The sequence below is a fragment of the Platalea leucorodia genome (genome assembly GCF_965183815.1).
Source record: "Platalea leucorodia genome assembly, chromosome: 7".
In the NCBI taxonomy this organism is placed as follows: Eukaryota; Metazoa; Chordata; class Aves; order Pelecaniformes; family Threskiornithidae; genus Platalea; species Platalea leucorodia.
Window position 1 is genome coordinate 14,852,026 of NC_138829.1, and position 27,776 is coordinate 14,879,801.

At 38.9% G+C, this 27,776-nt stretch overlaps 1 protein-coding gene across 2 annotated transcripts in view; it reads left to right on the forward strand.

Annotated features, from left to right (window-relative positions):
- The window catches only part of SETD3 (SET domain containing 3, actin N3(tau)-histidine methyltransferase), a 64,113-nt gene extending 41,623 nt beyond the window's left edge, over window positions 1-22,490 (forward strand). The window contains exons 7-13 of one of the 2 annotated variants that reach the window (XM_082317532.1): window positions 7,314-7,372; window positions 9,280-9,394; window positions 13,762-13,836; window positions 16,553-16,719; window positions 17,360-17,445; window positions 19,178-19,338; window positions 19,966-22,490. In XM_082317532.1, the coding sequence (XP_082173658.1) occupies window positions 7,314-7,372; window positions 9,280-9,394; window positions 13,762-13,836; window positions 16,553-16,719; window positions 17,360-17,445; window positions 19,178-19,338; window positions 19,966-20,409 (1,107 nt within the window). In that variant the 3' untranslated portion in view covers window positions 20,410-22,490. Of the gene's footprint in view, window positions 1-7,313; window positions 7,373-9,279; window positions 9,395-12,187; window positions 13,290-13,761; window positions 13,837-16,552; window positions 16,720-17,359; window positions 17,446-19,177; window positions 19,339-19,965 lie in introns of those variants that run through there. The other variant, XM_082317533.1, reaches the window with a different exon arrangement.
- Window positions 22,491-27,776: the final 5,286 nt, after the last annotated feature.

Consider the following 27,776-nt stretch of genomic DNA (forward strand, 5'->3'; position numbering starts at 1 on the left):
ACCCAATGCTAATACTCTGCACAGTAGGAGATTGATATGTTGCTAAGTAAACCAAAGTTTATTTTCTTGTACTATGGTTTGAATGCGAGTTGAAGAGGAAGTGATAAGTTTTTAGTTTTGGATGTGTGCGCACTGTTGTCCCAGTACATCTGGTTCTGGGACTTACCATGCCCCGCGTGCCGTGCCACTTGTGCAGCGCCGTACCTCGGATATAAGAGGATCGTGATCCAAGCTTCCACCTACGTGGCTCCTGATATGATTTATCTGTAAACTTGAGTAGTCGATTCACAGGTAACAAAACTTTGGCTATACTGCATAATATTAATGCTTGTTAGGAAACTCTTTGGATGTGAAGTGGTTGTGAATAGGAAATATTGTCCCTGTCCTTTTAAAGCTTCAGGCTTTCCATCACAGCATTTTATTTGTGGCTTGTGATTCACTGAATTAATAGTAGAGTTGGGTGATTAATTTGTGCATGAACATAGTGCATGCGTGTTGCACTAAACAAAATTAACAAGGTAAACCTTGTACCTCAGGAGCAGCCTGAAGAGTAAATGATAGGTCCCAGTATGCAGGCATAGACCTTTGCAAGGAAACTCTTTACTGTAGCTATCTTATTGTACCTGTGTGAATGAAGTGCTACAGACTGAACCTATCAATCTAAGGCTCAACATGAACACTTAACTCACATTTTGTGAGATTTACCACAGGAGATAATGGACTTAGTGTGTCTTTCTGTTACATGAACAAGGATGGGAGGGACTGGGGAGGCTGTCTTGTTGCAAAACATGTCCAGTCTCAGCCCAGCTTGCTCTCCCACTTCATCCCTTCAGCCCTTAGTGGGGCTGCATTCAGCTCTAAGTGATTTTGTGAAAGGACAGGAAAAGGTATAGAAAACTTGGTCACTAATTTAAATGTCATATCTGAGTGCCTTCTTTTCTGGGAAAGATTACTGGTTTAGAATTCTGTATGTTAAGAAGTATTCTGTAAATGGAGTGATCAAGAAGTGGATGTTAAAAAGTCCATCACTGTCTTGCCTCTATTTAATAAAAGAGATGCCACAGGACTGTAGGCAGGGTACTCGTTTGCAGTCAGTTCAAAATTATTTCTGTGTACTCCATCAGCCAAATGCTAATGTCCCCTTTGCATGTGAAGTGGGTTGTCAGTCCTTCAGAACCTTGAGTTAGTAGTTGATGTCATGGTTTGAGTTGTCTGTTATGCCACTGCTGTCTCATTAACTAAGAACAATTTTTGCAGGTAGAAGGTACAGAAAAAGGGACTGTGCAGTTAAATTGCATTGCACCAGAAGGAGTCATTCCACTCTGCTTCCGCTGCATGAATCCCCTAATAGTCTGGAACAGTGCTTTCTTGTGTATATTGGTGAAAGTAAATAAAAATTGCTGACATAAAGAATAAGCAAGAATGTTATTTAGATTTAATAAGTTTCAATCCTGTGGTACCTTTTTAATTTTAAGATTTGTTCTGTTAGGTTTTGCAAAGTTGTATGATCTTCCTTCCATTAGAGAAGTCATATAACTGCACCGGTTTGTGGACATAATTCCTAGTGCTTCATGAATTGGGCTGTTTGAAAATTCGAGAGCATGCCTCTGTAGTTATAAACTGTTATTACAAAGTAAAATAATCTTTGGCTTTGTCTCCTGTCCTGTACAGTGAACTGGCTTTCCCTCGTTAGTTTAGGCAGCATATGTCCAATGGAAAAAGCGAATTCTTGTTTCCCTGTAGATCGCTAGGATCCTCCATTCTGAATTCTTTATTTTACTTAGCTTTAGGGCAGTTGAAGCCTCAGCAGCTCCACAGAGAGGAGTTTCTCTTCAAGGCTGCTGCTTCAAAGGATTTCTAGAGCTGGGAAAGGGACAGTAACCAGCAAATGCTGACAGATCTTCCTGCTTCTGGCCCTGAAATTGTGTGTGTGTGTGGTGTGTGTTTGTGTTTTTGTACACCTACACATTGGCCTGAAACCATCAAGTAGCATCCAACAAGGCTCATAACAAAATCTCCCCATGTTAATGAGTACATTGGAAAGAGGGGAGAATCTGCAAAGGAGAGGGAAAAAATTATTTGGTCAAAAAAAACAAACCCTTGGGCTTTACGTTCAAAGGAATGAAAGTTAACAAGGTAGAAGCTTAAACTGGTTTTGGCTTTAACTGTTTCAAGTACCCTTAGTGTTTTGGGGGGGGGGGAGGGGAGTGAAGTGATGGCCTCAGTATAATCTCAACACTTAGTAAGATGGTTTCCTGAGATGGAAATGGAGCTGTCTCTACTTCAACGGTACACAAGAGGTTTTAGAGAATATTGAAATCTGATTTAGTAATATTGATGCAGTGATTGCCCACAACTTTGCCTTGGACTTGTGTGTACTTGAAATATTCTCCACAGAAATGCAACCATCTCTGCGTCTACAAACTCAAGAAACCAACAAAAACAAGGCTTTTTTTTTTTTTTTTTTTTCAGTTATGTATTATAGTGGAGTAGTAGATGATTCCGATGGTCAGCTTATCTCAGCTGAGAGGTGGTGTCTTTAAAAAACAAACAAACAAACAAACAACCCCCCCCCCCCAAAAAAACCCACAGAAACAAAAACCAACCAAACAAAAAAACCCCAAACCACTAATGTTGATCACATCCAATGATTCAATTAATTTTTTCTTACTTGGAGTATACAAGGGCTAATGGTACAAAGGAATATACTGGCCAATATGACTTCACACCAAAATGCATCAGTTCTTTTCAAGACATCTAGTAGCATGGATATGAACACAAATTTAACACTGTGTAAACTTTTGTACTCAAATTTTAACTTTTACTCAGACATTTTATTTCATGTTACAGTAATAGGACTTGTAGTTTGCATCACTTGGTAAAAAAGAAAATATTAAGGTAATTTTAATGGAAATTCCTTGTCAAGATCAGGAGCTCTGATAAGTGAGCTTTGGCATTTTGTGATTGAATGGGGTAAGGAGTTATTGCCTCTCACAGTCTGGCCACTCTTTTACAGGAGGTTAATGCCCTCGTAGGCTGGATAGCAGAAGTGAAGGTTGTGATGGCTTCTCAGCTGGAAAGGCACCCACCCTTTCTACATTGAAGCCTTCACGCTGTCCAAATAAAAACAAGCCTTCTCAAAAGTGGAGTCCTCCTCTAACATCTAGTTTATAAGACTTGAGAATCATTATCTTGTGATGTCCATCCAAAAATGTAATGGAAAAATTATTAGCGCAAAGACCCCTGTGCGGGCATCAGGAGTTGTGCTTTCTTGTGAAACATTAAACGTGAGACATGAACCACTGGATATTACTGCTTCCCAGAAACAGAAAAATGTCTGAAAGTGTCTTTTCCTTTTTTTTTTTTTTTTTTTTTCCTCCTTCCCCCCCTCTTTTCTCTGGTTGCCATACTGAGTAACTGGCTTCTAGTCTGATAGTGTTTTAGGTGACTAGAATAACAGTCTGTCTCTTTCCGCAGTGGCTGCAGACAATCTGGCAGCAGTCACTGTTACTTTTTAATATTTCTGGTTATTTTGAGATATCCTCCAAATGTCTCAAAGAAGGCTTGGAACGCTGAAGGGGAAGAAGCTTTTTTTTTTTTTTTTTTTTTTTTTTTTAGGAATAGCAGCATCAGGAGGAAAATGAAATTCAGCGTGCCACTATTTGTTTTTGCAGTGGTCATCACCCTGATTGCCAGCTCTGACAATATTTTCACAGAAAGGGTAACTAAATAGATGGTATTTGTTCTTTATAATAACTCTTTCAGTAGAATGTCAGGACCTGCATCTAAATGAATATATTCACATTTTCATGTTCCCATTTTTTATTTAAAGCTTCCCCTCCCAACTTTCTGAAACTACTTCATACAGACTTGGTAACTTAAAATTAGGGTTCGTGTAGTGGATATTGTCACATTTCAAAGCTAATCTGTAGAGACCTAGCTGCATGAACCTATAAAAGCTAGGTCTGATTTTTTTTTTACGTATTAAGTGTTTGTTTAGTTTAAATATGTCTGTATCTTTTTTGATCAGCCTGAGCAATTTGCATGCTATGCAGCAGTCATCTTCTATACTTTATTAAATATCTGTCAATTATAAATATCAAGGTTTTACATTAATGTCAAGATAGTACATCAAAAATTCATGGAATATGTGACTTTTTTCAAGGGTGTTTAATACTTAATGCATTTGTGTCATTTTTCTTTCTAGATATATTGACAGGTTTTATTAAGTGTTTGTTAGGGAGATTTCATTTTTACCAAGGGACCGTAAAGAGAAGCTGCATACTAAATCAATTTTTTAATCAGAATATTGTTCTTTTCTGTGTGTCTTCAGATTCTTGTAATCTATAGGGTTTTTAAGTTACGTAGTAAAATAGTCCAAGTCAGAAATCTAACGTGATCAAATATGCTGACGTATCTTAACTTTAAAATAGCTACTAGGATATTGTACCACGGAATGTTATAAATATGGTAATTATGTACACTGGGATTTTATTCTGCCTTGTGTCTTTTAAGACCATATATTTTGTCTTTTATTGTAATTTATCAGTGATTTTATGTGATTTGTGTCTGGATGGTCTCCATATCGGGGCAGTCCCCAAGTTTCCCAGATCTACACCTGGGGAGGGTTACAGAGCGTTCGGTGGCATCCAGAATCTTTGCCCACGGGTTGCGTGTTGAAGCTGACCCGTTGCAGAGGGGCTACTCATGTCAATTAACAATTAACAATTAACCTCCCGGCAATCTGCTGTTGAATCCAGATTTTTCTCACGGCGAGGACAGCGGCAGCACGTGCGGACCCTGCTCCCTGCCGGCGCGCGCTCCAAGTCGAGGCCGTTGGCGGGCGCTGCCCGCACCGAGCGGGGGTGGGCAGGGCGCGCGTGCGCTGCGCCCGGTCTGCAGCCGCCGCTTCTGCCCCGCCGAGCCCCTGGTGCCCTCTGTAATGGCTCTTGGCTGCTCGTGCGTCGTGACCGGGGCAGTTATTGCCGTTTGCGAAATAATTTACTCCGTTGGAAGCTCTTGTTCGGGAAGAGGGAGGAGAGCAGGAAAGGGCAGAGAGGAGAGACCGGGGTTCCCTGTTTGCGTACCCGGGGTCTCTCCTGGCAGCCCCTCAGCCGAAGCGGGGCAGCAGGCATCTCCCCTGCGGGGACGCTACCCAAACCCGGGCTCTCCGAACGCTGCGGTCCCATCGAAGGGCCGCTGCCCAGCGGCTCCATTGCCGCGTTGCGTTTCTCGCCCTGCCGAGCCGCGGAGGCGGGCGGCCGCGCCCCGGGGCCCGCCGGCGGCCGGGGGGGGCCCCGCCGGGGCCGCGGCCGGGGCCGGGCGGCGGCGGGCGGGACGCGGCGCCACCGGCAGGGGGCAGTGCTGGCCCGCGCGGGGGGCGGCGGGGGCGGGGCCTCCGGGCGGGGCGGCGAGCGGCGGGGCCGGGCCGGGGCAGCGCTCGGTCCGCAGAGGGGCGGAGCGGCGAAGGTGCGGGTTCGTAACCGGTCCCAGCTGCTCTGGTCGTGTAAAACGTCGTCTTCTTTACAGACTTCAGGTGCAGCACGGGATCCCGGCTTTTCACAACCGACAGAACTGAAACAGACACAAATACTGTCGTGTTGGAAAAGTGAAACCGATGGGCGGGTGTGTCCCGCTGCCGGTGTCGACTTCCCCTGCTTAGTTTGTTATGTCAAGCTACTGTAAAACAGATGAATAACACTAGCGGTAAAAGTTGAAATTAAATTGAAGAACAACATCAAGAACAGCAGGGCAGTGTTTGTTTTTAAGAATTGTTATTTCGAGGTGAAAGCTAAGTTTCTACGTTGGTTTCTGCAATCGAATCTGAACTGTTCTGCGTGCAGCAAAGAGACCTCCTGAAATCTATTGGTTTAGGTTTCGGTTCTGGTTTTGTAGTGATTATTTTTGTGAGAAGAAATAACTATCTAAAATGTGTGTCTATAGTTAAACTCGAGGGAATTTGTTCTGCAATGACCATATCGTCGATGTGAATGGAAATTACATGGAAATGTAGAGTGCTTTAAAACGAAAAACAGAAAAAAATGAGGGCAGGGGCAGCAGTCGCTGGAATTGTTAACTTCTGTCATGTTTCAGAGAAAGCCCATCCAAAGGGTTAACCGGAGGGGCTGAGGGAGAACAGACACCTGGGACCTAACACCCAATTGGCAGTCTTTTGTAACATGTAATTTGCCTAAAATTGCGCACTGAGCACAAGCTTTTGTTTTCTAATTGATTTACGGTTTGAGCCACTTTTACCTCATCCCCTACTGTCCTGCACACAGTGCCAGCAAGTACATTACAGTGAGAAATGATAAATTACCATGCACTTGTGATGCTAATGCATCAAGAGTAAAAAACGGCATGCTACATGGAGCTTCATGCATTAAGAGTGTGGCAAAGATAGAGCTATGCAAAAAAATCATTTGTATCTTCTGAAATAACCGTTTGATCATTTACTTCAATTTGTCTCTGAGACCTAATTGAACCTGAAGATTAAAATTTATGCTATTATGGCTTTCCATTTGTGAATTGGGACGAAGTTCTAAAGAAAGCCTGCGAGTGTGGGCTTAAAGCTACCTGTATTTTTGAAACTTTTAATAAGTTAATTGATCAGAAAAGTAACAGGTATCACCACTTCTTAAAGCCTTTTTAAAATCTAAATATTGTACTTGTTAATGACAATTACAGTATGCATTCTCAAGTGGCGTTGCTCCACTTTTAGATGGGAATATGTGGAGGTGGCTTAATATAGCTACTATGTAATCGCTGTTTGTCACCAAAACTATTTAAATATTTTAATCCGTTTTATTTCGGAGGTGTAGTGCATCTTGTACTGAACAAAACCTTTACAGGTATCAAGGAAGAATTGAAAATCTTGTATGTATAATTTTTACTTGCATTTGTGAAATACCTTACTGATATCCCAGAGAAAAGGAAAAATGTGGAAGTTGGTGAAACCTAATATGTGCTTATTGTCTGGTTTCTTTCCTCCACCCTGTACCACGGCCTGGGTTTTGTTTTACCTTCATGTACTCAGTCCACCTTAAATTTCTTATTTTTGTACGATGTCTGTGGGTTCCAGTCTTGAAATATGAAGAAACAGATTTATGGCGGCTGCTGGGCACAACAAATTAAGTTGACAGTGATGTATGAGAGCATAATAGCATGATGATCCCTCTGTAGCGCGGCTGGACGCCTCCTGCTTCATTTGGCTCTTGTTAGGATCTGTTAGGCAGCTAAATAATGAAATTCTGCTGACTGATTTCTGATTTTTCTTTCTCTTTTCACCTTTTTCTGAAACTTGCATTTCCCAGACCCATCCTAATGCCAGCAAACTGCCCTTAAAGGATTCTTTCACTTATGACGACTACAGGTTGGTTTGTATTTTAATTCTTTTTTTTTTTTTTTTTTTTTTTTTTTTTTAGTATAGTGAACTGTGGGACCCTGGAAATGCTTCATTGGTAGGAAAGCCCTATTGTTATTGAAACGTTAAATATAGGATTTGATACTAATACACTTTGTTAATGAAGAAAAAAGTAAAATAAATATGCAGATTTTAATTGTTACAAAGGAATAATCATTATGAGCTGTTAATTTAGCCAACTGGCACACATAGTCTGAGATTACTAAGGTAATCCGATGTTTCTTAAGAAAATAATTCAGTTGACGTTTCGGGAGGTTTGGGTTTGGGGTTTGGTTTTTTTTATTATTTTTTTTTTTTATAAAAGGCTTTACCAGCACACGGTAGTAAAAGCTAGTATTTACAGTGGCTGTTAAACAGGAGAGATGGAGAACTCAAGCTGTACATATGAAGCATGAGTGTCATTTGGAGGTGCTATAGGGGGTGACATAATTAAGATAAAAATAAGAATAATGAAGATAACAAGACCTTTAATTCTGTTAAGTGATTAAAGTAGCACGAATAAAAGGCGTTCATGAGGTCTTACAGGGATTTCTTTTTCAGTCTAGTTGTACTTCTGGGTAAGTCTATGAAAGTGGGATTTCCAAAGCACGCCTCCTTCACTTATAGGGTCACAGAGGAACACGCCAACTTCCATGTGAAATGGTCTAAAATTTTGCAAATAAAGTACAACAATTAAAAAGAAACATATTGCTATTATGTTTCAAACAGTGTATGTATATCAGAATTGTCCACAATTCTAACTTGCTTTTCTAGAAATTAAGTAGATTTCAATTTGATGGTATCTTTCTAAGCAATCTCTAGTTCTTCTGAAAAAATCCTTCTGAAAGTCTCATTCTGTGTATTAGATACTTGTTAGTATTGGAGTCAGTAGGTGTTAAAATTATTTTGACCTTGTCCTGGTGGTGTTCCCCCCCTTCCACCCCACCCCACCCCCCCCCCCCGCCATCAAAAAAACCCACAACAAATATATGTATTAAGGCCAGAACATAGTGAAACTAAGATTATTGTTTTTCCTCTGGTATTTAATATTCATTTTTGTCTGAAATAAAAATGAAATTTTAGAAAATACTGAAATGTTAAGCTTTTCTAAAGATTCTTAAGTTTGAGTAGGTAGCTGGCATTTCCTTTGCATAACCTGAGTTAGAAGGGTTTTGAATGATGTCTGTGTGCTAAACTATGTTATACTTTCTTCATTCTTTTTACCTGAATATCTGTTTGGGGTATTGAGGTGCTTTTTCCTCTTTATTCTGTTAAGTGGAAAATGTGGCAATACTCATCTAAGCCAAAAGTTCACAAGCTGAAGAGAAGCCCTTGCCAAAATATCATGCATGTGTCAGGTGATGACACTGGTTTCCAGTTCATGCAGTACATAGGCTTTTTAGGGAGCGAGGAGAAAAATACCTCCTGGCTCTTACAAGAGCACACGTAGATAAGAGCTACTGCTGCCAAGCAGCAGCTGTGAACTACTCTGAAGCTGCAGGAATAGCTGACCCCAGGTTTGGGATGTGTGGTGAGAGGTATGTGTGCAGTGAAGTGTTGGGGAAGCAGAAGGTGACGTGGGAGTGGGTCCTGGTTGAGGTCATGGAAGGTATGAAGGTTCTGTTGCAAAGGGTGCAGAGGAGGGGTGGGATTGCAATCCTGATTTGGGAATTGGTCTCTGTGCATGTCTTGGAAACCTAGGAGCTGCTGCTTTTCCTTCAAGTGGCATTACCTTCTACTGTTACTGTAGTCAGTGTGATCTTTAAGAAAACTTAGTTTGGAAATTCCCAGCCTAAATGATTGCTTAAGGTTGGACTACAGCCAATCGTGTATTAATGTTTTGAACATTGACCATCTAATGTTTTTAATTTTTGTAGATGGGCGGTTTCCTCTGTTATGACACGGCAGAACCAGATTCCAACAGAAGATGGTTCCAGAGTTACATTGGCTCTAATACCTTTATGGGACATGTGTAATCATACTAATGGACTGGTAAGGATTTCTTCAGTGTTGCTGAAAGGCTTTAGGGCTTACGTATTAAGCCTTTGAACTGCTGTAGAACAGTTTAATAACACTTTTCATTATACTTCTTAACACAGGTATTTTATCTTCCCAAGTGACCTTAAAAAACTAATATCTGAAGGAAAGATTTGTCGGTTTCTTAAATGTATTATGATAGCTTCTCAGGGGGAACTTCCTTCATCTAGAGAAAACTTCAGAAGTGATTGCATAGTTGCATACAGTTATGTCTCATATACATAAAATGTGTCTTTAAAAGTTTTCATTTACATGATATCTTTTTTCCAGCCAAGTTTGAATATTCTGCTGACATGGAGTTTTGTTTCTGACGGGCTGAAAAAGAGTCACAATACTGGACAGATTTGTTCTGAGAATAGGAAAGCAGACAATGATGAAGGTTGTCTCTTGTAGCTACCACCGGGGAAAGTGGTTAGAAATTTGCAACTAAGAAATACTGCCTGCTCTCCTAACCATGCCCAAAGAGCCTTGTTTATGGAGACAGCAACAACAAGAACAAAGCCTAGTTCAACAAAAACAGTACATCTGTTACTACATCAAAGAAACAAAATGCAAAAATACTACTTTAGGGCATATTAAACATTTAAAAGGTGACATATGTATCTAGAAAGTCAGACCTGCTGACATTTTGGCTTACATGAGCTAGTTCAGAAGATGAGGTCTTGATTTCATTAATAGCATAGTTAATGTTGAAGTGAGGAAATGGAAACCCGTAAGACGATGGTTTATCAATGTTGTTTAGCCAGTCTCATGTATGCTCCAAAATTCATACCCTCTAATTGTGTTTCTGGTAGATAGTATTATTTATTGTAAGCAGTGAATATGACCATACTATTCAAGTCATCTGGGTCTTCTGTGGGAGAGTTGACCTGACTATTAGGACAGCAGCATGTGTTAGTACTGTTGGTATGAGAAAAGCCTGGTTCAAATGAACAAATTGTAAAGCAAGTTGGTTTTCACTCGACGTTTAGCTAATTCCTTGTTACTATGATTGTACCAGATACAGCACGGTAGGCTAGGCTACAGAGTTGCAAGTGTTTGGGTTTTTTTATTTATTTGTTTTTCCCTATTAGAAGGTGATTACACGTTGTTCTTTAACAGTGATTCTTGCCTTTTGCTATTTGTTATACAATCTCATAACTTTGATTTAGCAGTAAAGCTTGTATGAGAGTCTCCAATGTAAAGAAAATTGCTTAAAATTCAGGAATGTATATTTTTGTAATATAAGTCTTAGCTGCAAGTATCAGTACTTCCTGTACCCTTTTCCTGCTGGGCATCTCTTTCAGATGCTTTTGCAGAGACTTGTTTGTATTCATTAGAGAACTCTTAATGAATGTCTTCAAAGTTGGGATTAGAGGAAAGAGGAAGAGAATTAAGGTTCTGGGAGGGAAAAAATTAAGTAGCCTATATTAAAAGAGCAGCTAGTTATGTTGTTTTAATCAGTCAAACTTCTATTTAAATTGATAAAGTAATTTTTATTTTTATTATGCTCTTTAACAATGGGTTTGATATGGAGCCAGCCTCTGGAGCCAAACCTGCTAGTGCAGTAGTATATCAGGGCTGGAAGCATTTTTTTATGCTGAAGTGTATCCTAAAGGGGGGAGGGGGAGGTCTGTGTGTGTGCTGAACACTAAATATTTTGTATGTATATACAGACTTTACTTGTTTGTTTCATCTCTCTCCAGAAACTAGTTTAGATCGTTTTAGATTTAGGAAGGATAGACAACTGTAATATTGATAATGGGCTAAGAAAAGCTACTAAACCTATTTCTGTTGTGTGTTAGTTTCCTTCTAGTGTTAGAAATAGGGGAAAAAAACTGTTAAGGTAACTGTAAGCTACTAACGTAACTGTAAGCTGGCTGTATTGTAGTTTATGTTGTTGTAGAGTGAGATGAGGGTGGGTTCCACTCTAATCATAGCACATCCCTTTAAAATACATGAAGGGAGTTGTTCTTCATTGCAGGAAAGTAAGAAACAAAAGATGGCGTTGTATGTGCTCCTGTCTAGTCTATTCCAAATGTAGTGCTGAAATACTTCTTGAGTCAGTCAGCTACTATAGATCCCTGTTCTTGCTTTATTCCACAGGGCCCCTTTCCGTGAGCTAGATAATAAAATGCTCTTTGGGTTTTAACTGGAGCTAGGTCAGTCCAGCTTTTCTTGCTTCTGACACTATTAATTAGATCAACCTGCCTCTAAGAACTATATCAAAATGGTTGTCTTCATGCATTTCTCATTGTTATTCTTTAGTGGGATTGTATTTTGACAGTCAGAGGTTGATTACCAGTTCTGCCAGAGCTTTAAATAAGCTACATTCTGCCTGTTGGGCTGGGTCCATCCTTAATCACTGACCAAGCAGACTATTGCATGCTTTATACACAACTTGAAATTCATGTATCAGTCTGCTTCAGAAATAAAACTGAAGGGATGCAATTTGTCAGCTATCATGTGGGAAGAGAAGTAAACACCCTGTTAATTCTCTTACATGACTGCTATTAAAAGAAAGAGGAAATAAGAGTCTAGCACTCCATTATGCTTTATAGAAAAGCCTTTCAGAAGCACTGCTGGGTTTTTTTTGTGTTGTGGGGGTTTTTTGGTTTTGTTTGTTTGTTTGTTTGTTTTTTTAAAAGGCAAAAATAAAAAACAATCCCAAAACCGAACAGTACTGTAGTGAAGCACGCTTAAACTGACAGAATCCTTCTCTTAACATACCGGAGTTTCCCCAGTCCTTGAAAGCCTCCTGTTCCACAGGCATTTCAAGAAACTGGAATGGAGTTGTCACATTCAGAAGTATTTCATTGAGTTCACCTACTAAGAATATTTCAGGATGGGTCAAGTGCTGTCAAGAGTTCCCTTTTTTGAATGGAAGTTGCAGTTTTTCCCAAGATGACTGTATTTGAATTTGGAAGGTACATTTGTCATAGCAAAGGTAAATCCTCTAGCACCTGCAACCTGGAATTCAGGGTTAAATAACCTTCTAAACGAGAGATCTTAGTTAAAATTGTTCAGTCCAGCATCATGAATGTACAGGAATTTCTGTGTTCAAGTACTACAGCCTGTGTTTTGCAGTAGGCTGTATTGCATGACTCTTGTGTTCTCATCTCAACACGCCACAAACCCATTAATGGACCTGAAGCGATGGCATCCGCATGCAGAGCAGTTCTGCAAGCCTCCGCAGGGCCAGGCTGCCCGCGCTCGTGGCTGCCGTTTTGGATTTGCTGCATTGTAGACAAGTTCCCTGTGCTCACTTTGAAAGCACTGTTTTGGCTGACAAATGCGCGCTTGATGATGCAAGCAGTGTAAAACTATTAACATGTAAACCATCAACCTAGCTTTCAAAATAATCCATGGAGTTCTGTCTTTGGACAAACTGCATCCAAAATGGGAACCAGGGTATACCGCAACTCACATGTAAGTCATCTGACAAAAAAGTATGTTTTCATTTACAAAGGCTGAGAGAGAATCTTCAGCTTCTTCTAGGTCTTCCCCAGGCCCAGAGCATATTTTTCCATGTTAGCTCTGCCACTACTGAATGCAGAATACATACCATAAAAGTTGCTTCCTGATGGTTCAGCAGCTTATGGTCCATCCTGTGGCTGCATCTGTGCCTGCACCTTTCGTGATGCTGTTCAAGAACATGCTGTTTGTCACTTTAAAAAAGTATTACATTTTTAGAATAGCTTTACTTGTTAGTGTGACCACTTTACGGTTTTTTAATTTTTTTTGGAGAAGTGTAGGTTTGTTAAGAGACTTGATCCTCTTCCATTGCCTGCTACCATAAAAAAAAAAAATCCTTTTAGCATTTTAAGAGTATTACTTAACTTTAGATAAAGGGATTATTTGCAAGTAAATTATAATTCTCTGAAGATTGTATCCCCTAAAGATCCACAGTTATCTAATCCTTTTTCACTGAGAGATCAAAAATGTGCTGGCAGTGAAAGGATAAAGCACAACATATAGAGCTGTCAGTGCCTTGCTTCCTTGGGCCTCATGGGAGTGACTGAAAACTCCAGAACTTTGTAACAAGCTGCCAGCTTTAGCATGGGACTGTCTGTGGTCTGTGGAGGGTACTTTCCTCAGAGCCTTCCGTTCATTTCAGGTAAGTTATTTCTTCCCTTAGATTTCTTTAATGTAGAGATTTTTTAAAAAGAGATTGCTCAGGAATCGTAAAACAATTACTATCAGCTATATTATATTGTGCAGAGAAAGAAATGTATGCAATTGCTATTGTTAGTATCTATTTCCAGTAGGAGAATGTTTTGTCAACAGTGGGGGAGATAAATATAAAATGCTAAAGGTGCTTTTGTAACTTTTTCCTTGGATAGATCACTACAGGCTACAATTTAGAAGATGACCGCTGTGAATGTGTAGCACTTCAAGATTTCAAGGCTGGAGAACAGGTAGTGTGAACAACTATCTACATAATTATTCTTTAATTAAGTTTTGTGGACACTTGGTAACTCCCTACAAAATTTTAATAGCAGAGTGGTGTGGATTAAGCCTTGCTACATTTGAATTTTATTATGCTGAGCTAATTTTGTGTGAAAATACCACCAAACTAAATAAGTGCACGTTTTTCAGAATAAAATATTTTCTGTCACTTGGTAGACTGCAACTTTAGGAGAGTTTTGGTTCCTCATATTTTAGAGAACTAGTTGAAATATTTAATCACCGGTAAATGGACATACACAGACACTGAGTTTGGTATTGTGGATAAGATTAATAAAAGGCCATATCCAAAGGACTAAGATAAATATATTTTAGATTTGGGGTGTCACTTTGTCTGCAACAGCAGATTGTAGAGTCTTTTTAAAAAGGTTGATGGTTTGTTTCTTGTTAGTCGTCATTTAACAAGAAGTTAAATGCAGTACAGTTGCCAGTCATTTTACCTATGTCGCCATTCCCATGCTTAGTGAAAATGAGAAAGGACGTAAAAGTATACTCCCTCCCTTTCACACAGGCACGCACACATGTACGCACCCCGTCATCCTGAAACAGAGAGTACCAAAGGGCGAGTCTTGCAAAGATGCGTGGAACAGTTCAGAATCCAATATTTTGTTCAGAACTGCTAAGAAACAAAAATGAGTGTTAAAACTAGTGATGTATTGAAGACAGTGGTTCCAGGAGTGTAGGAAATGCCTGGTAGGAGGGTTGCTGTGCTGTGTCAGCAGCCAGCCTAAGCCCTCAAGTGTAGTAGCGCTCTCTTTTTCCTACTGCTTGTGCAACTGTAGTCGGCATGGCCAGAAAAAGACTTTGCCTATGAAACGTCCTGAAATGTTTTGTAACTCAGTCTCTGAGTTATTACCTTTAGTGTGTATTATTTTGCCAGTCTTACACTTAATATTTTGATTTTCATTTTTCTTATGTATTGTTACCTTCTTTTTTTAAGAAAGATGTGTCTGAAAAATTTTTTTAAGTATGTCTTTCCAGAGGTATATTTATCTTCATTGCTCTGCTGGGGTTTACAGTGATTGTGCATTTTTTGTGTTGCACTTAGAATTTGTTACGGTAGTCAAATATATGCTGTTTTTCCCAAGACCGGTATGAGGAGTTAAAAGGGGTCCACAGTTTTTCCAGAAGTGATCCAATTTATAATTTTCCACAGCTGGCAATGGATGTGTCATATAGCTGTTCTGGCTGCTCTCTCCATTTCAACTATAGAGGCTTCCTCTATTTTGATTTTATTTTAGTAGTTTCACTTTGCTATTTATCAGAGTTTTTAGAATTTCTGTGCAAACTTTAACTGTTATCGACGTCAGTAAAGCACTTTAATTATATAACGCTTCAGTCTTTTAATATACTGTGCAGATGTTATTTCTTACAGTTTCAGCAGGAAGAGTATATGACCCTTGCTTTTACTACTAAAAAATGTGAGGCAGCAGAAGTCCACAGAATCTATCAAACACTGGCCTTGAATAAAGCAACTTTCTCATTCTGTTTAATTGGCTTTTTTGTAAAACAGTCTTAGAGTGTAAGAGCATACTGTATAGTCTACACATGATATGTGACTTTTAGTTTAATATGAGGTGTATCGCAGTAGTTTTAAAATTTGAGAGGGTTAGCAACTGTCTCCTTAACTACTACCTTAACGTACCTAAGCAGGTCGCTTGTTCATTATATGACTGTGTTACAGTATAATGTTTACTATAATTTAATATAATGCTTAAGCATTTGGTGCTTAGGATAAACAGTTCTAACCTAAGATTGAAAACAAAGAAAGTAAATGGCATCGTTAGTGTTGTTGGGCCCTTAAGAGAACACTGTGCCTTTCTCTGTCAGTTAGAGAGGAGTGGGAGCTTACAGGTATCCAGAGCATTGCTGTACCCTAAGGTTAAGAAGGGAGTTCTCTAACTGTTGAAACTTTTTTTCTGATTGACAATTCCATTATCAAACAAAAGGGGAAAAATATCCTCTTGAATACGGGAGAAGAGAATAGCTACTCTGACCTCTTGTCCCATGTACTTCATACAGCCTAGCCCCAAATTAAACACTTTTTGGAGGTTATATTTAGGAACTTCTTTTTTAATGTGAATTAAAGTAACCTATTTGCTTTAGATAAAGAGTTCAGAGTATAACACAAAAATAAATACTGGCTGAACACAGATCAGATCTCTCTGTATATTTGGTATATCCATGCCTTAATGTAACATAAAAACAAAAGCAAAGTTGATCCATCAGCAGTGTAGGTTACTCTTTTGGGTGGACAGATGGGGGGGAAAATGACCCCAGAAACACCGTTTCTTTTAATGGGCCCTCCTTGTCTCAGATTTTTTAGCTTTTAAAAGGCATAGGATCTTACTGATCATACTGGTATTTTATGACAGTGTGAGGAAAAAAAAGCGTTTTTATTTTAAAGTATAGAATAAGAATCTCTTCTCTCCTTTCAAAGTCTCTGTTACACGAGTATGTTTACATCTACCTCTAAAGTATATTGCCACACCATATACAGCATTTGAATTGATACCAGAAAACAAAGCGTGTTTTTTTTATATAACCAAATATACCTTGTACTCAGAATAGTAACTATTTCGGGAAATAATTTTTAAATTATGTCAGTTTTGCGAGCTGATCTTAAGCTTTTTTCCTGTCCCTTCACTTCTCTTTTCATCCTTCTAGATTTACATTTTTTATGGCACTCGGTCAAACGCTGAATTTGTGATCCACAGTGGTTTTTTCTTTGATAATAATTCACATGACAGAGTGAAAATAAAGCTTGGCGTGAGTAAAAGTGACAGGCTGTATGCTATGAAGGCAGAGGTCTTAGCTCGTGCTGGTATCCCAACGTAAGTAAAACACAATGCCATGGGTTTTTTAAAACGTTTCCAAAGTATATAGTGTCCAGTAGAGCATATATAAAGCCGTTCTATGGTAGTTCTCTTAGGTGCAATATTTCTCCTGTTTGTATAGCAAATTAAAGCTATTGTAATAATATTTACAGAAGTTCTCTGAGCTATATTATCATCTAATTTGGACCATATATAAGGAAAAAAGCCTTTTCTTTAATAACCATTTGAACAAAAACAGAGCAAGGATTAATTTGAAGCAATCTGTGGTTTTCCTTTCTTTCCTGTCCCTTGCAGACATATTCCAATGCTCAGTATGTGAACCACAGCATTTTCCTTTAGTCTTTTCAGTCCAGAGGGTACTGTTAGGAGCAGCAGACGTGAAACATTGCATTTTCATGAATTTATTATGAAAGCCATATAAAAATAATTGTAAGTGTAAAATTGTAGAGATAATTCTTCAGATACAGGTTAGGGAAGCTTTTCTTCAGTTTGAACTAGTATTACCTAATTTTTTAAAAGTTACTTTTGTAACAGTGCATTTGTTGTATACTTTAAGATCTTTTATGTTGAAATAAGTTCAAAGGTATGACAATAGAACTTTCATTTACTGTTGCTGTTTGATTGTTTCTTTTATCAGTTCTAGTGTTTTTGCCTTGCACTCCACTGAGCCTCCAATCTCTGCCCAGCTTTTGGCTTTCCTTCGAGTGTTTTGTATGAGTGAAGGTAAGATGTTTTATGAAGATAACCTAATTTACGTTTGGTTTGGGTTTTGTTTGTTTGGTTTTTTTTAATGCAGGAACGTGATAGACACTTATATAAGACATTAAGCCAGAAAATCAGAAAAGTTGAGGATTTGAGGTTAAAAGGGGATGTATAAGCTAGTGAGAAACCCAGTCTTTGACCGTGTTGTCTGAGGGAATATTTCAGTAATATAGGCCTTTCTGGAACTCCTAAAGCATGGGGTGATGCAGTTTTTATTTTTTTTTTAATCTCCCAGGCTGTTGTGAACGAGTGAGCTTTGGAGCTTGACCTTTAGCTCTTAGGTTTAAAAATGGTTCACAGAACAAGATCATGTGAGAGCTAGGGGTTTACATGCTTAAAATCATAGCATATTAGCCATCACTGCTAGAATCATTTAGGTATGGAATTGGAATATTCTGTACTGTAGGAGAAATATGGAAGAGACATTTCAAAGTTGAGTATTTTCAATATTTTGGTAGTTTGTAATCTAAACCCAACTTATGTATTTGCAAACTGTCTTTGTAGTGTTTCCCTTATGTTAGGGAGTTTTATGGGGAAAATATATGTGCAATTAATAAATATTCACCTAATTTGTGCGTGTGAAACTTCCGATTAAATGTTTGCAATAGCTGCTTGCTGGTTAGATGCAGTTTTGGAGGTTATAGATGTGACAGTTTTTCATGACAGAGAATTCCCTTGCAGTTAGGGATGCTGTGCAGATGATGTGGATTTTAATACCAGTAGGAATACTGAAGTTACGTTTTTGCATGTGCTCTATTTGCTTTCTTTAATAAAAACAACCTACCTTATTTAGTATCATGCCTTCACTGTGTCCTGTCATCTATCTTTTAGAACTTATTAAGAAATTAGAATAGAATAAATAGTTCAGTTGGAAGGGACCTACAGTGATCAGCCAGTCCAACTGCATGACTACTTCAGGGAAGTAAATTCAAGTAAAGAAAATTTTAGGATGCTGATGAGGGGGTGACTTCTGGCTCAGAGAAGAAAATATAGCTAGTGAACATTTTAATTGCATTACTCTGATATATGATTGTGCTCAGATTATATGTCTTAAATACTGTATAAGAAAACTGTTTATTGAGAAACTACATGCAAGTGGTTTGTGAAGTTTGTGATAGCTGCTTTGCAGGAGTGAAATTTGGTAATTAAAAGATTAATGGAATTTGTGTAATGTCAAGGACCTGATTAAACATTTTCTACTCTGTGTGAGGTTTGCTTGATGGATGTCTTTTTTGACCAACTGTAGGGAGTTTCTGCTACTGAAAAAGATTACGAAAACAACAGGAAAAATAATTCCATTGCTATTTGCATACTCTGGCCTGTTCCTTTTATTACCAAAAAGTTCACTGAACTCTTTAAAGAATTACTGCCTTTTGTTTATCAAGTATTACACAAAACATTCCCTCTCACTGTCAGAGTTACGCTGTGTATGAGAGGCTATGATACATAAGGTATCTTTATTTCAGAGTGGAGCAGAAGGTCCATTTTCTGCTAACCTCAAAACTTCCAGTTGCCTCTTATGAGGAGAATCCTAGAAATAACCAGCATATCTGATAATTCTTATTTGAGGAGAGGGTTTTTTTTGTTAGCTGCTCAAAGCTGTACTATTGAAAATAAATCTTTCTGCAGTTTGTCAACTGACATAGTGAATGATGAGATTGTTTTTAACAGATTGGTTTTATACTTATTGCAGAAGAGCTGAAGGAACACTTGATAGGCGAGCATGCCATTGACAAAATCTTCACTCTGGGGAACTCTGAGTTTCCCGTTAGCTGGGACAATGAAGTTAAACTTTGGACATTCCTAGAAGCCAGAGCATCCCTTCTTTTGAAAACCTATAAAACAACTGTGGAGGTAAAATTACCATTATATGTAATTTAAATGTCTGAAAAGTTTTGTGTTATGATTCTAGGAAAAGATATTTTGTCCCCCATCTTGTTTTTACAAACTTTAATCTGAATGTTAGTACATAATTCATTCTGTACTTTTTTAAAGTGTAGAAACAGATTTGCATTATCTAGGGAAAATCAAATAAGATTGCAAAAAAGAAAATTTTGTTAATGAAATGTTGTTAATGTATTTTTTCTTTGATTCTCCAAATACAGGCTATCTTCTTTTTCTCTGCAAGTAAAATGGGGAATCAGTTTCAACTTGTTGTCTAGTAGTTGCATTCTCCAGGCTGCAAAGAAATGTGCTACTATTGCAAGCATTGTGAACCTACGTGTTTCATATATTTGTGAAGTCTCCTGACTTTGCTTGTTATGCAGGCTGATCTATGTGGGGAAATTTTTGGCTTCTTTATGAATTCTTGTCAAATTTCACTGGGACTCCATGCAGACCCCCTCATTCATATATGTCCATTTGGCTCAGCCTGAAGAACCTAGCATTGCTTTTTGTTAACTCATAGAGAGAGAAGTTGAAGGATTTTTTTTTTTATTGTGTTGGTTGTTACTAGCAAACTCACTTTTTCTTTTCTAACAGGATGATAAGTCCTTCTTGGAGACCCATGACCTTACTTCACATGCGATAATGGCTATCAAATTACGCTTAGGTGAAAAAGAGATCTTGGAGAAGGCAGTAAAGAGTGCAGCTGCTAGCCGAGAGTATTATACCAAACAAATGGCAGATGGAGCTCCGCTTCCTAAATATGAAGAGAGCAATATTGCCTTGTTGGAGAACACTGTGGCAGACTCTAGACTCCCTATTGTCTTGAGAAACCTAGAAGATGTGGAAGAGCAAGGGGACTTAAAGATTGATGAAGCTATTGATGCTGAAGTCACAGAGAATGGGTTTGTAAATGGTGAAAACTCTCTATTTAATGGGACCAAATCAGAAAGTGAAAATCTAAATAAAGAGAAAAGCGACAGAGAGACTGAAGATGCCAAAGAATCTTCTTCAGAAAGTACTGATGAGGTTAAAGAATAGTCCTAAAAGTTTACTTTCTTGTGAAATTAAATTAGCTGAAGTTTATGAACAGTGCATTTATGTTGGCGTGTTTCTTTGTTAACATTTCTCTTTCTGCAGAGAAAAATGTTTTTGCTGCTTTATATAAAAAAGAATTTTTAAGTTATTTAAAAGATTTAGCATCCCTTTTCAATTAAGATTGCCATCTTGCTTTCAGGCAAAAACTGGGGAAAGAGGTGCCTTTGGAAGATTTTGCAGCCCTTTGTTGAACCAAATGTATTTTCTTCCTGGGGAAGAATTAAGCTCTTCTATCTGCTGTGCTTTTGTTGTTCTGTCACTCTGACTACCGAAATTAAAAGCTTGCTCTGCCTCCTGCCAAGAAAAGCAGAAGGCAGGACTGACTCGGTATTCAGCATGAAGGTGGGAGAGCACTACAGCAGAAAACTGGATAAGAGGATCAGAAACTTGGGAGACTGGAGGAAAACCTGTTTAAAATCAGGTGTGCCAGTCCAGAAAAGGTAAGGTGGCAACCTTATGATTGGTAGTTTTAAATGTTGATGAGAATCCAAATTGTATACACTTAAAGTGATCTCTGAAGATTTCGGTTTACTTTGTCTTTTGTTTACTGTATAAAAATATCTCATCTTTCTTCTTCAGTCAGAGTTAGGCTGCTACAATACCACATTCACCAACTTTTAAAAGCTGACTTCGTTTTATTTCCAGGCGGTACCTTTTATTTAGAAGGTTGGCAGTGCTACTGGAGAGTTTGAAAGCAGATAGGCCAAGCCACAGCTTTAAACTGTACTGTTCAAAGTGAGGTCGCTTCCCAGCTTCTTCAGGTTTTCACAACTAGCTAGAGATTTTCAAAGCTACACTTTTGACTAAACCATTATTAAAAGGAACTATGATTAATATTCCTGTCTGCTACTCCTTCATTTCTGTGTTGTTGGATGTAACATTGAATGTGACACGGTTACCTGATCTTACTCAACTTCGTCTTTTGGTTAAGATATTAATTGATGCTGTTTTCTTGAAGGAAATGGCAGGCAGGCTAATTTATTTTTGGCCCAAGTCCAGACCACAGCCAAGCCTGCAGTACGCTTTGCCATTTAAGTTATGTCTCCATCTGATGCACGTTTCTTGGGATACCTCCACAAGTTAAGCAGGTCTACTGTCTCCAGCAGTTTTGGTCACATACTATACGTTTTAACTTCTAGATGGAAACAATACAATCCTAGCACAGTGCAATATTAGAACAAGGGTAATTCCAAGGCTTGACTTTGAAATTACCTGGGTATTGGGAGGAGAGGAGGGCGGAATATTTTTATTTGGTGGGTGAATGGAGAGGAGTATGAAGTGATTTAGTTCTGTTCTCAATATTAAGGACTTTGTCTTTTACCTTTGTATCCTTAAGTTCAAGATAATGGATAGAATGGACAAGCTTGGACAATTGTTTAAAGCTCAATAGATGTTGTAACCTGCTCATCCAAAATCAGTTGCAGTAAAATGTCTTTTCGCATATTCATAGTTTTATTAGATTTTGCTTCTTTTATACTGCAACTTGGAAAATGTGTTTTTGCATAAATCTTTGGTGCAATACACATGATAAGTAGTGACTTTCAGGTTGTCATAGCAGTTTCAGTGTTCAGCTAGCATCAGTGTGGGGAAAATAGAAAAAATAGTTTTTTAAAAAATATTTCACTAAGAATGGCACGTTGCCATTGCACCTTGGATATTGCTTCACCACTAACAAGATGCTGGACCAGTATTTTTGTAACTATATGCTGCCTTTGGTAGAATGTTATGAATTGTTGTCTTGACAGTTTAAATGTCATACAAAAGTCATTACATTTCGGTTTTTATTAGGACCAATATTCCATTTCTCTTTCCGCCACTTACATTGCACAACATTGTACTAGATACTATGATGCAATTCTGAAACTAGCCTTCCCTGAAAATTATAACTGTAATTCAGAATTTAAATGCTTTGATTCAATCTGATACACTGTATTTTGTTCCAGTATTTGCTGATATCTATGGCTTAGCAAAGCCTGTGGTCACCACAGGACAGAATGTGTGGGTTTTCTTGAATAAAATATAGTTCTACCATGTCTTCCCTAGTGAGTGTATTATGCAAACAAAACCTCTACCTGCTACCGACTGCTGTGTCTTTTGGGGTCTGTGAGGAGAGGAATAACTGTCCAGGTGTACAGATAAAGATTAAAGAAGAAATAGCTGGGGGGGGGGGAAGAGGGATTCTAGTAAAGAGAAAGGGAAAGTGGTCTATTAAGCACACGGTCAAATTCTTACTCTTCATATGTTAGTGTTATTTAGAAAAATATGTTGCACACAATAAACATAGTGAGTAATCTAATTTTGTAATTTGCATTTTTCCTCTCTGCATGTAATGGTTTCTCAGAAGCACTAACCTAAAACTTTAAGCTCTTGAAAACTGAGGTGGAAACAAAAAAAGTTGGCACTGATGAGCCCTTATTACCATCTGTCATGAAAACAGACCTTTCAAAGCATTTTAAAGTTAACTTTCTTCATAATGTTTGGTTAAGAGGCTGTTCACACTAATCCCAGGCTAAATGCCAAATCTTGCTTCTGTTTAGCTAGCTATCTGAAGTATTCCTGTAAGAAAGACATCACTTGGATTTCTCGGACTGTTCTCCAAAAACAAAAGAGGGGATAAAAAGCCCTTTTGAATTTTGCAGGAACCTACCTACTGACAAATTGTTTCCCTAACAACCTGTGACTTCTTTAGCTCTATACTGCAAGAGGTTGTCCATATAGCCCTGTTGATAAAAACAAATATACAAAGCTGAGCAACAACCTCCACTCTGAAAAAATGCTTATAAAGTCTATAAACTCAACCGTAGCTTAAGTGCTGTCACGAGTACATGGGAGCTTAGAGCCTTCTGGCTGTGGAGGTAAGATGGTTTAGGATCTTGGCTAAAATAAGCTGTGTTTTAGCATCTTGTCTAAAATAAGTATTCCTGCCTTTGGACATTGTGAAAAGGCGGTATGTACAGCAAATCTATGCAGCTCAACAGTAGCTGCATTCTGGAGGCTGATTTGCCTTTAGAGAGGAATGATCATCATGGAGTCATGAAATTTGCATGTTTCAAAGGTACACTGGAGGATTTAGGTTGCACAAACCATTCTTCTCTAGTTCACGTGTTTAGAAACAATATTTAGTATCTGCTGCTGCCACTTCTACCACCCTTATTTTATAGAAAGGCACGTGAAGTAATTATAAAACGTAATTTGAAGTGTTTTAGTCTGACACAGAAAAGATGCTCCCACAATCCACTGGCCTCTTCTGATTTTATGGACTGAAAGTCAGTCCTTGCTGTTTCTCGTCCTCTGTGCCAAACAGGAGCGTTCAGAAAAAACATTGCTCTACCAAACGTATCGGATGAAGCAACACCCGTTCCTTTTTCTCTAGAAGATTTTTAACTGATCCTTGTTGAAGTCAGCTGTGACCACGATTTTCACATAATTACCATCTATATTTAATAGTTTCTAACATGCTTCCTTCTTCGAGTGCGTTGCTTGCCGTACGAAGTACAGCATGTAAATTGGTGACTCACGGTTAGAAGCGCTTCCTTAGCATTTCTCGGTTTCTGCATCTATTTCCTAATGAATGCCACAAGTTTGGAAACCATGCGGAGGATTTTTCAGTTAAAATAAATAAATCTCAATCCATACTTAAGAAAAAAAGCCACAAATGGTCCTGGATTCTTTTGGGGTTTGTGTCTCCTTAGGTTCACTGGTGTATTCAGTGTATTTCAAAACTGAATGAGAGACTGCTGTATAGTTAGTGTAAATGACATAAACCTGAGCTTTAGTTACAAATGAAATCTATCTATGATAACTTGTTCAGTGAAAAACACAAACTGAGATTTTGCCAAATGCCAAAGCGCCTATCCTATGGTACCAAGCAGAAACCAAAACACCCTTTTTTTCTTTTTTTTTCCTTTTTTTTTGTACCTTTTGCTGAATATGGAGTGCTCTAGTACTTATACTCCTTGAATTATCAGTAACAGGCTTTGAAATATGCTTGCATAAGCTGTTTTGTGTAGCAGTGTACATGGGGTGGTATAGGGTACCCATGTACTTCTAACAAAATGTGATTTTTGCCTTGTATGCTGTTTTTTGTCATTAACAATTATCTCTGTTTTCAGTGTACGTAGACATCAAACTTCACTTACAAATTAAATTTTTTTTTTTTTTTTTTTTTTTTTTTTTTACATTGGTAGCAGCATGAACTGGACATGGCACTTTACAAAAGCAATCAAGTTGGTCGTCAGTGTTTGCATTGCCCAGAAAGTGTTGCACAGTCAGTACTGGAACAGTTGGAAACCAGAAAGCACTTGACTTCTGCCTTTGTCTCAGTTGTGGTTTAACCCCAGCCAGCAACTAAGCATCACCCAGCCGCTCGCTCACTCCCCCTCCAGTGGGATGGGGGAGAGAATCCAAAAAGTAAAAGAGAAAACTCATGGGTTGAGATAAAGACAGTTTAATAGGGAAAGCAAAAGCCATGTGCATAAGCAAAGCAAAACAAGGACTTCATTCACTGCTTCCCATGGGCAGGCAGGTGTTCAGCCATCGCCAGGACAGCAGGGCTCCATCACACATAACGGTTACTTGGGAAGACAAATGCCATCACTCTGAACGTCCCCCCTTCCTTCTTCTTCCCCCAGCTCTATATGCTGAGCATGGCGTCATATGGTACGGAATGGCCCTTTGGTCAGTTGGGGTCAGCTGTCCCGGCTGTGCCCCCTCCCAGCTTCTTGTGCACCCCCAGCCTGCTCGCTGCTGGGGTGGAGTGAGGAGCAGAAAAGGCCTTGACTCTGTGTAAGCACTGCTCAGCAGTAACGAAAACATCCCTGTGTTACCAACTCTTTTGCCAGCACAAATCCAAAACATAGCCCCATACCAGCTACTGTGAAGAAAATTAACTCTATCCCAGCCAAAACCAGCACAATCTGTCATGCTAGGAAGCCTTAGCAGCTGGAGCTTCTGCCATTTTTCATCATGAAAGATTAAGCTAGATAGGGGAGGAAAGCAAGGAGATGTCCTTAAGTGGAAAATAAAAGCTGGACAACTGAACACTAGCTAGCTTGTCTCGGAGGCAGTGGTTGCTATCCTGAAGAATAAGTTTAGGAATTAATTCAGTGAGTGTTCAAAAAAAGAGTATCTCCAATTAATACTGTAATTACTGTGGGTTTTTAGGCAAGCCATACATTTCACAATTAGACAAGGGCTTCACTGTCCCTAGGAACAGGTAAAAACATATGAATTAAAAGCTGTTGTAATGTGTTAAACTGGCAGTGAAGAACAGACGTAAGTGGCTGCCTGCCTTGCTGTCGGCGCTGAGGGCAGCCTGAGTGAAGCCTGGGCTGGAGTCACTGTTGTCCATTGCCTCGCTCCTCTGCCCTCGTGGGAGAAACACGCGGCACCGAGGGGGTAAGGAAAGGCTTTAGGAATCCAGCATGGAAGGACTGGACAAAGCCACAGAGTGCAAAATGAAAACAGAAGATACTGTTGTATTCAGGACACCCACCTGAAATATGATGTGACTAGACTTGGGGACCTTTGTTCAAATAATATTTTTGCGTATAGGACTATTTTATTATATAAAGTTGATTAAGCACAGAAGAGGCTTTTGAACCTGAGTCTTCCATCTTCCAGGTGATTCCTTCTGTTGACAGTGCTCGGAACTTTTATTTCTGTTTTTCTGTTTTTTATTATTTAAAGATTTTTGGTTATGTCCCTGCAAATTTTTTTTTTTTTAACTTCCTAATTTGAAGAAACTAGACAATCATTTTCCAATTAAATCCAGTTCAGACATGGCAAAATAAGCAATGCTGACCACCACAACTTGTACCATTAAGCACCTTAACATGAACTGGCGTGAAAAAGATCTGTAGCCCTTTGAGACTTCTTCAGAGAGGTGTTTAAAATCTGCATGAGGATAGGGAATAAAATCTTGCATGTGTGAGGTATGTTGATTTCCCAACTGAATCAGCATTACTTATGCACAGATTCAGATACCAGCAGAATTAGATAACTGAACTTAAACATTTAGGATTTTATTTAATATTAAACATATATTCTTCTTGAAAACTGGGCCAACTTGACAGCCCTGAACACACAAGTCATTTGTCCTCCAAATAGAATCAACAGGGCCAAAACCCAAGTTTTCCTGCAGCATCCCACTGCTCTTCCCCTGCATGGCAAGACCAACAGTAGCCGAATTCCAGTGCGGTGCCTTGTTTCGCTTGCAGATGTTACCGGCCAGGTAACTTCTTACTTTGTGTCAGGCTGGGGCCACCTACCCATTCCCTCGATGCACTCGCTATCCGTAGGAGAGATGGCGGCTGTCCTCCTGGCCGATCCACCCGTGCTGGGCACGGCGATGTGGAAGTCGGCAGGTTCCGCGTTGTGCTGCTGACTTGGTTCCGTGCAAATGGAGTATTTTTGTTTTTAACTTTCTTTTTGTGAATGCCGTTTGTTTTAAATATTCTGCAGTTTGTTGTCACATTTACAGAAGCTGTCTGTTTCTCCTCTGTAAGGCTGAAATTTGGGAACTGTGTAGGTGTCCTGCATCCAGCAATTGCTTTATGGTATGGGTTAAGGCAAATTCATCTCCCTTTGCTTTATTCCATGCCGGTTCACCACTTTCTGTGCTGTTAGTCACTCAGCCAAGGCTCCTAATTTCAGCGCTAATAAGCGGGGTTGTATACAGATTTGTGGTGCAAAGGTATGAAATATTAAAACTGAATCTCCGTACTGAAACAGGCACGCACAAACAGCCTCCTGTGAACTGCAAAGGAATTTTTAGATTAACTTGAATATCTGTAAGAAAGCCCTACTGCCTTGCAGCAATTAATTCAAGTGATTGGATGCTAGGAATGGTTTATTATAATTGCACACAGGTAGTAATTTATTAGGGTGGCTGTTTCTTTTGGCATATGTCAAGAAGGTCAGAGTTTAGACTTTTTTGGACATTAACCTAGTCTTCTGAAACTCTGAAGTTCCACTTTTTGGTCATTAATTTCATACATGCTGAGATTGTGACAATTAACCCACTTAATAAAGGTCAAGTTTCAATTTTTTCCAATTTCTGGAACACTTAACTTTATTCCTTCTTGAAAATGGGCAGATACAGAATGATAAATAGTTATTAAATGAGAACGAAGATGTAGTTCTGCTGTCAAGGTACTATTGAACGGTTAGCAACAAAAGGACCAGAACTGCTATGGATTTGAAGTAAAAGGAATAGCCTAAAACAGACTGCAGGAAAAGTATAGATCACAGTAAGCTGTTTAAAATAATTTCCACTAACATCCCTGTTAACTCACACTACCTTAGCTTCT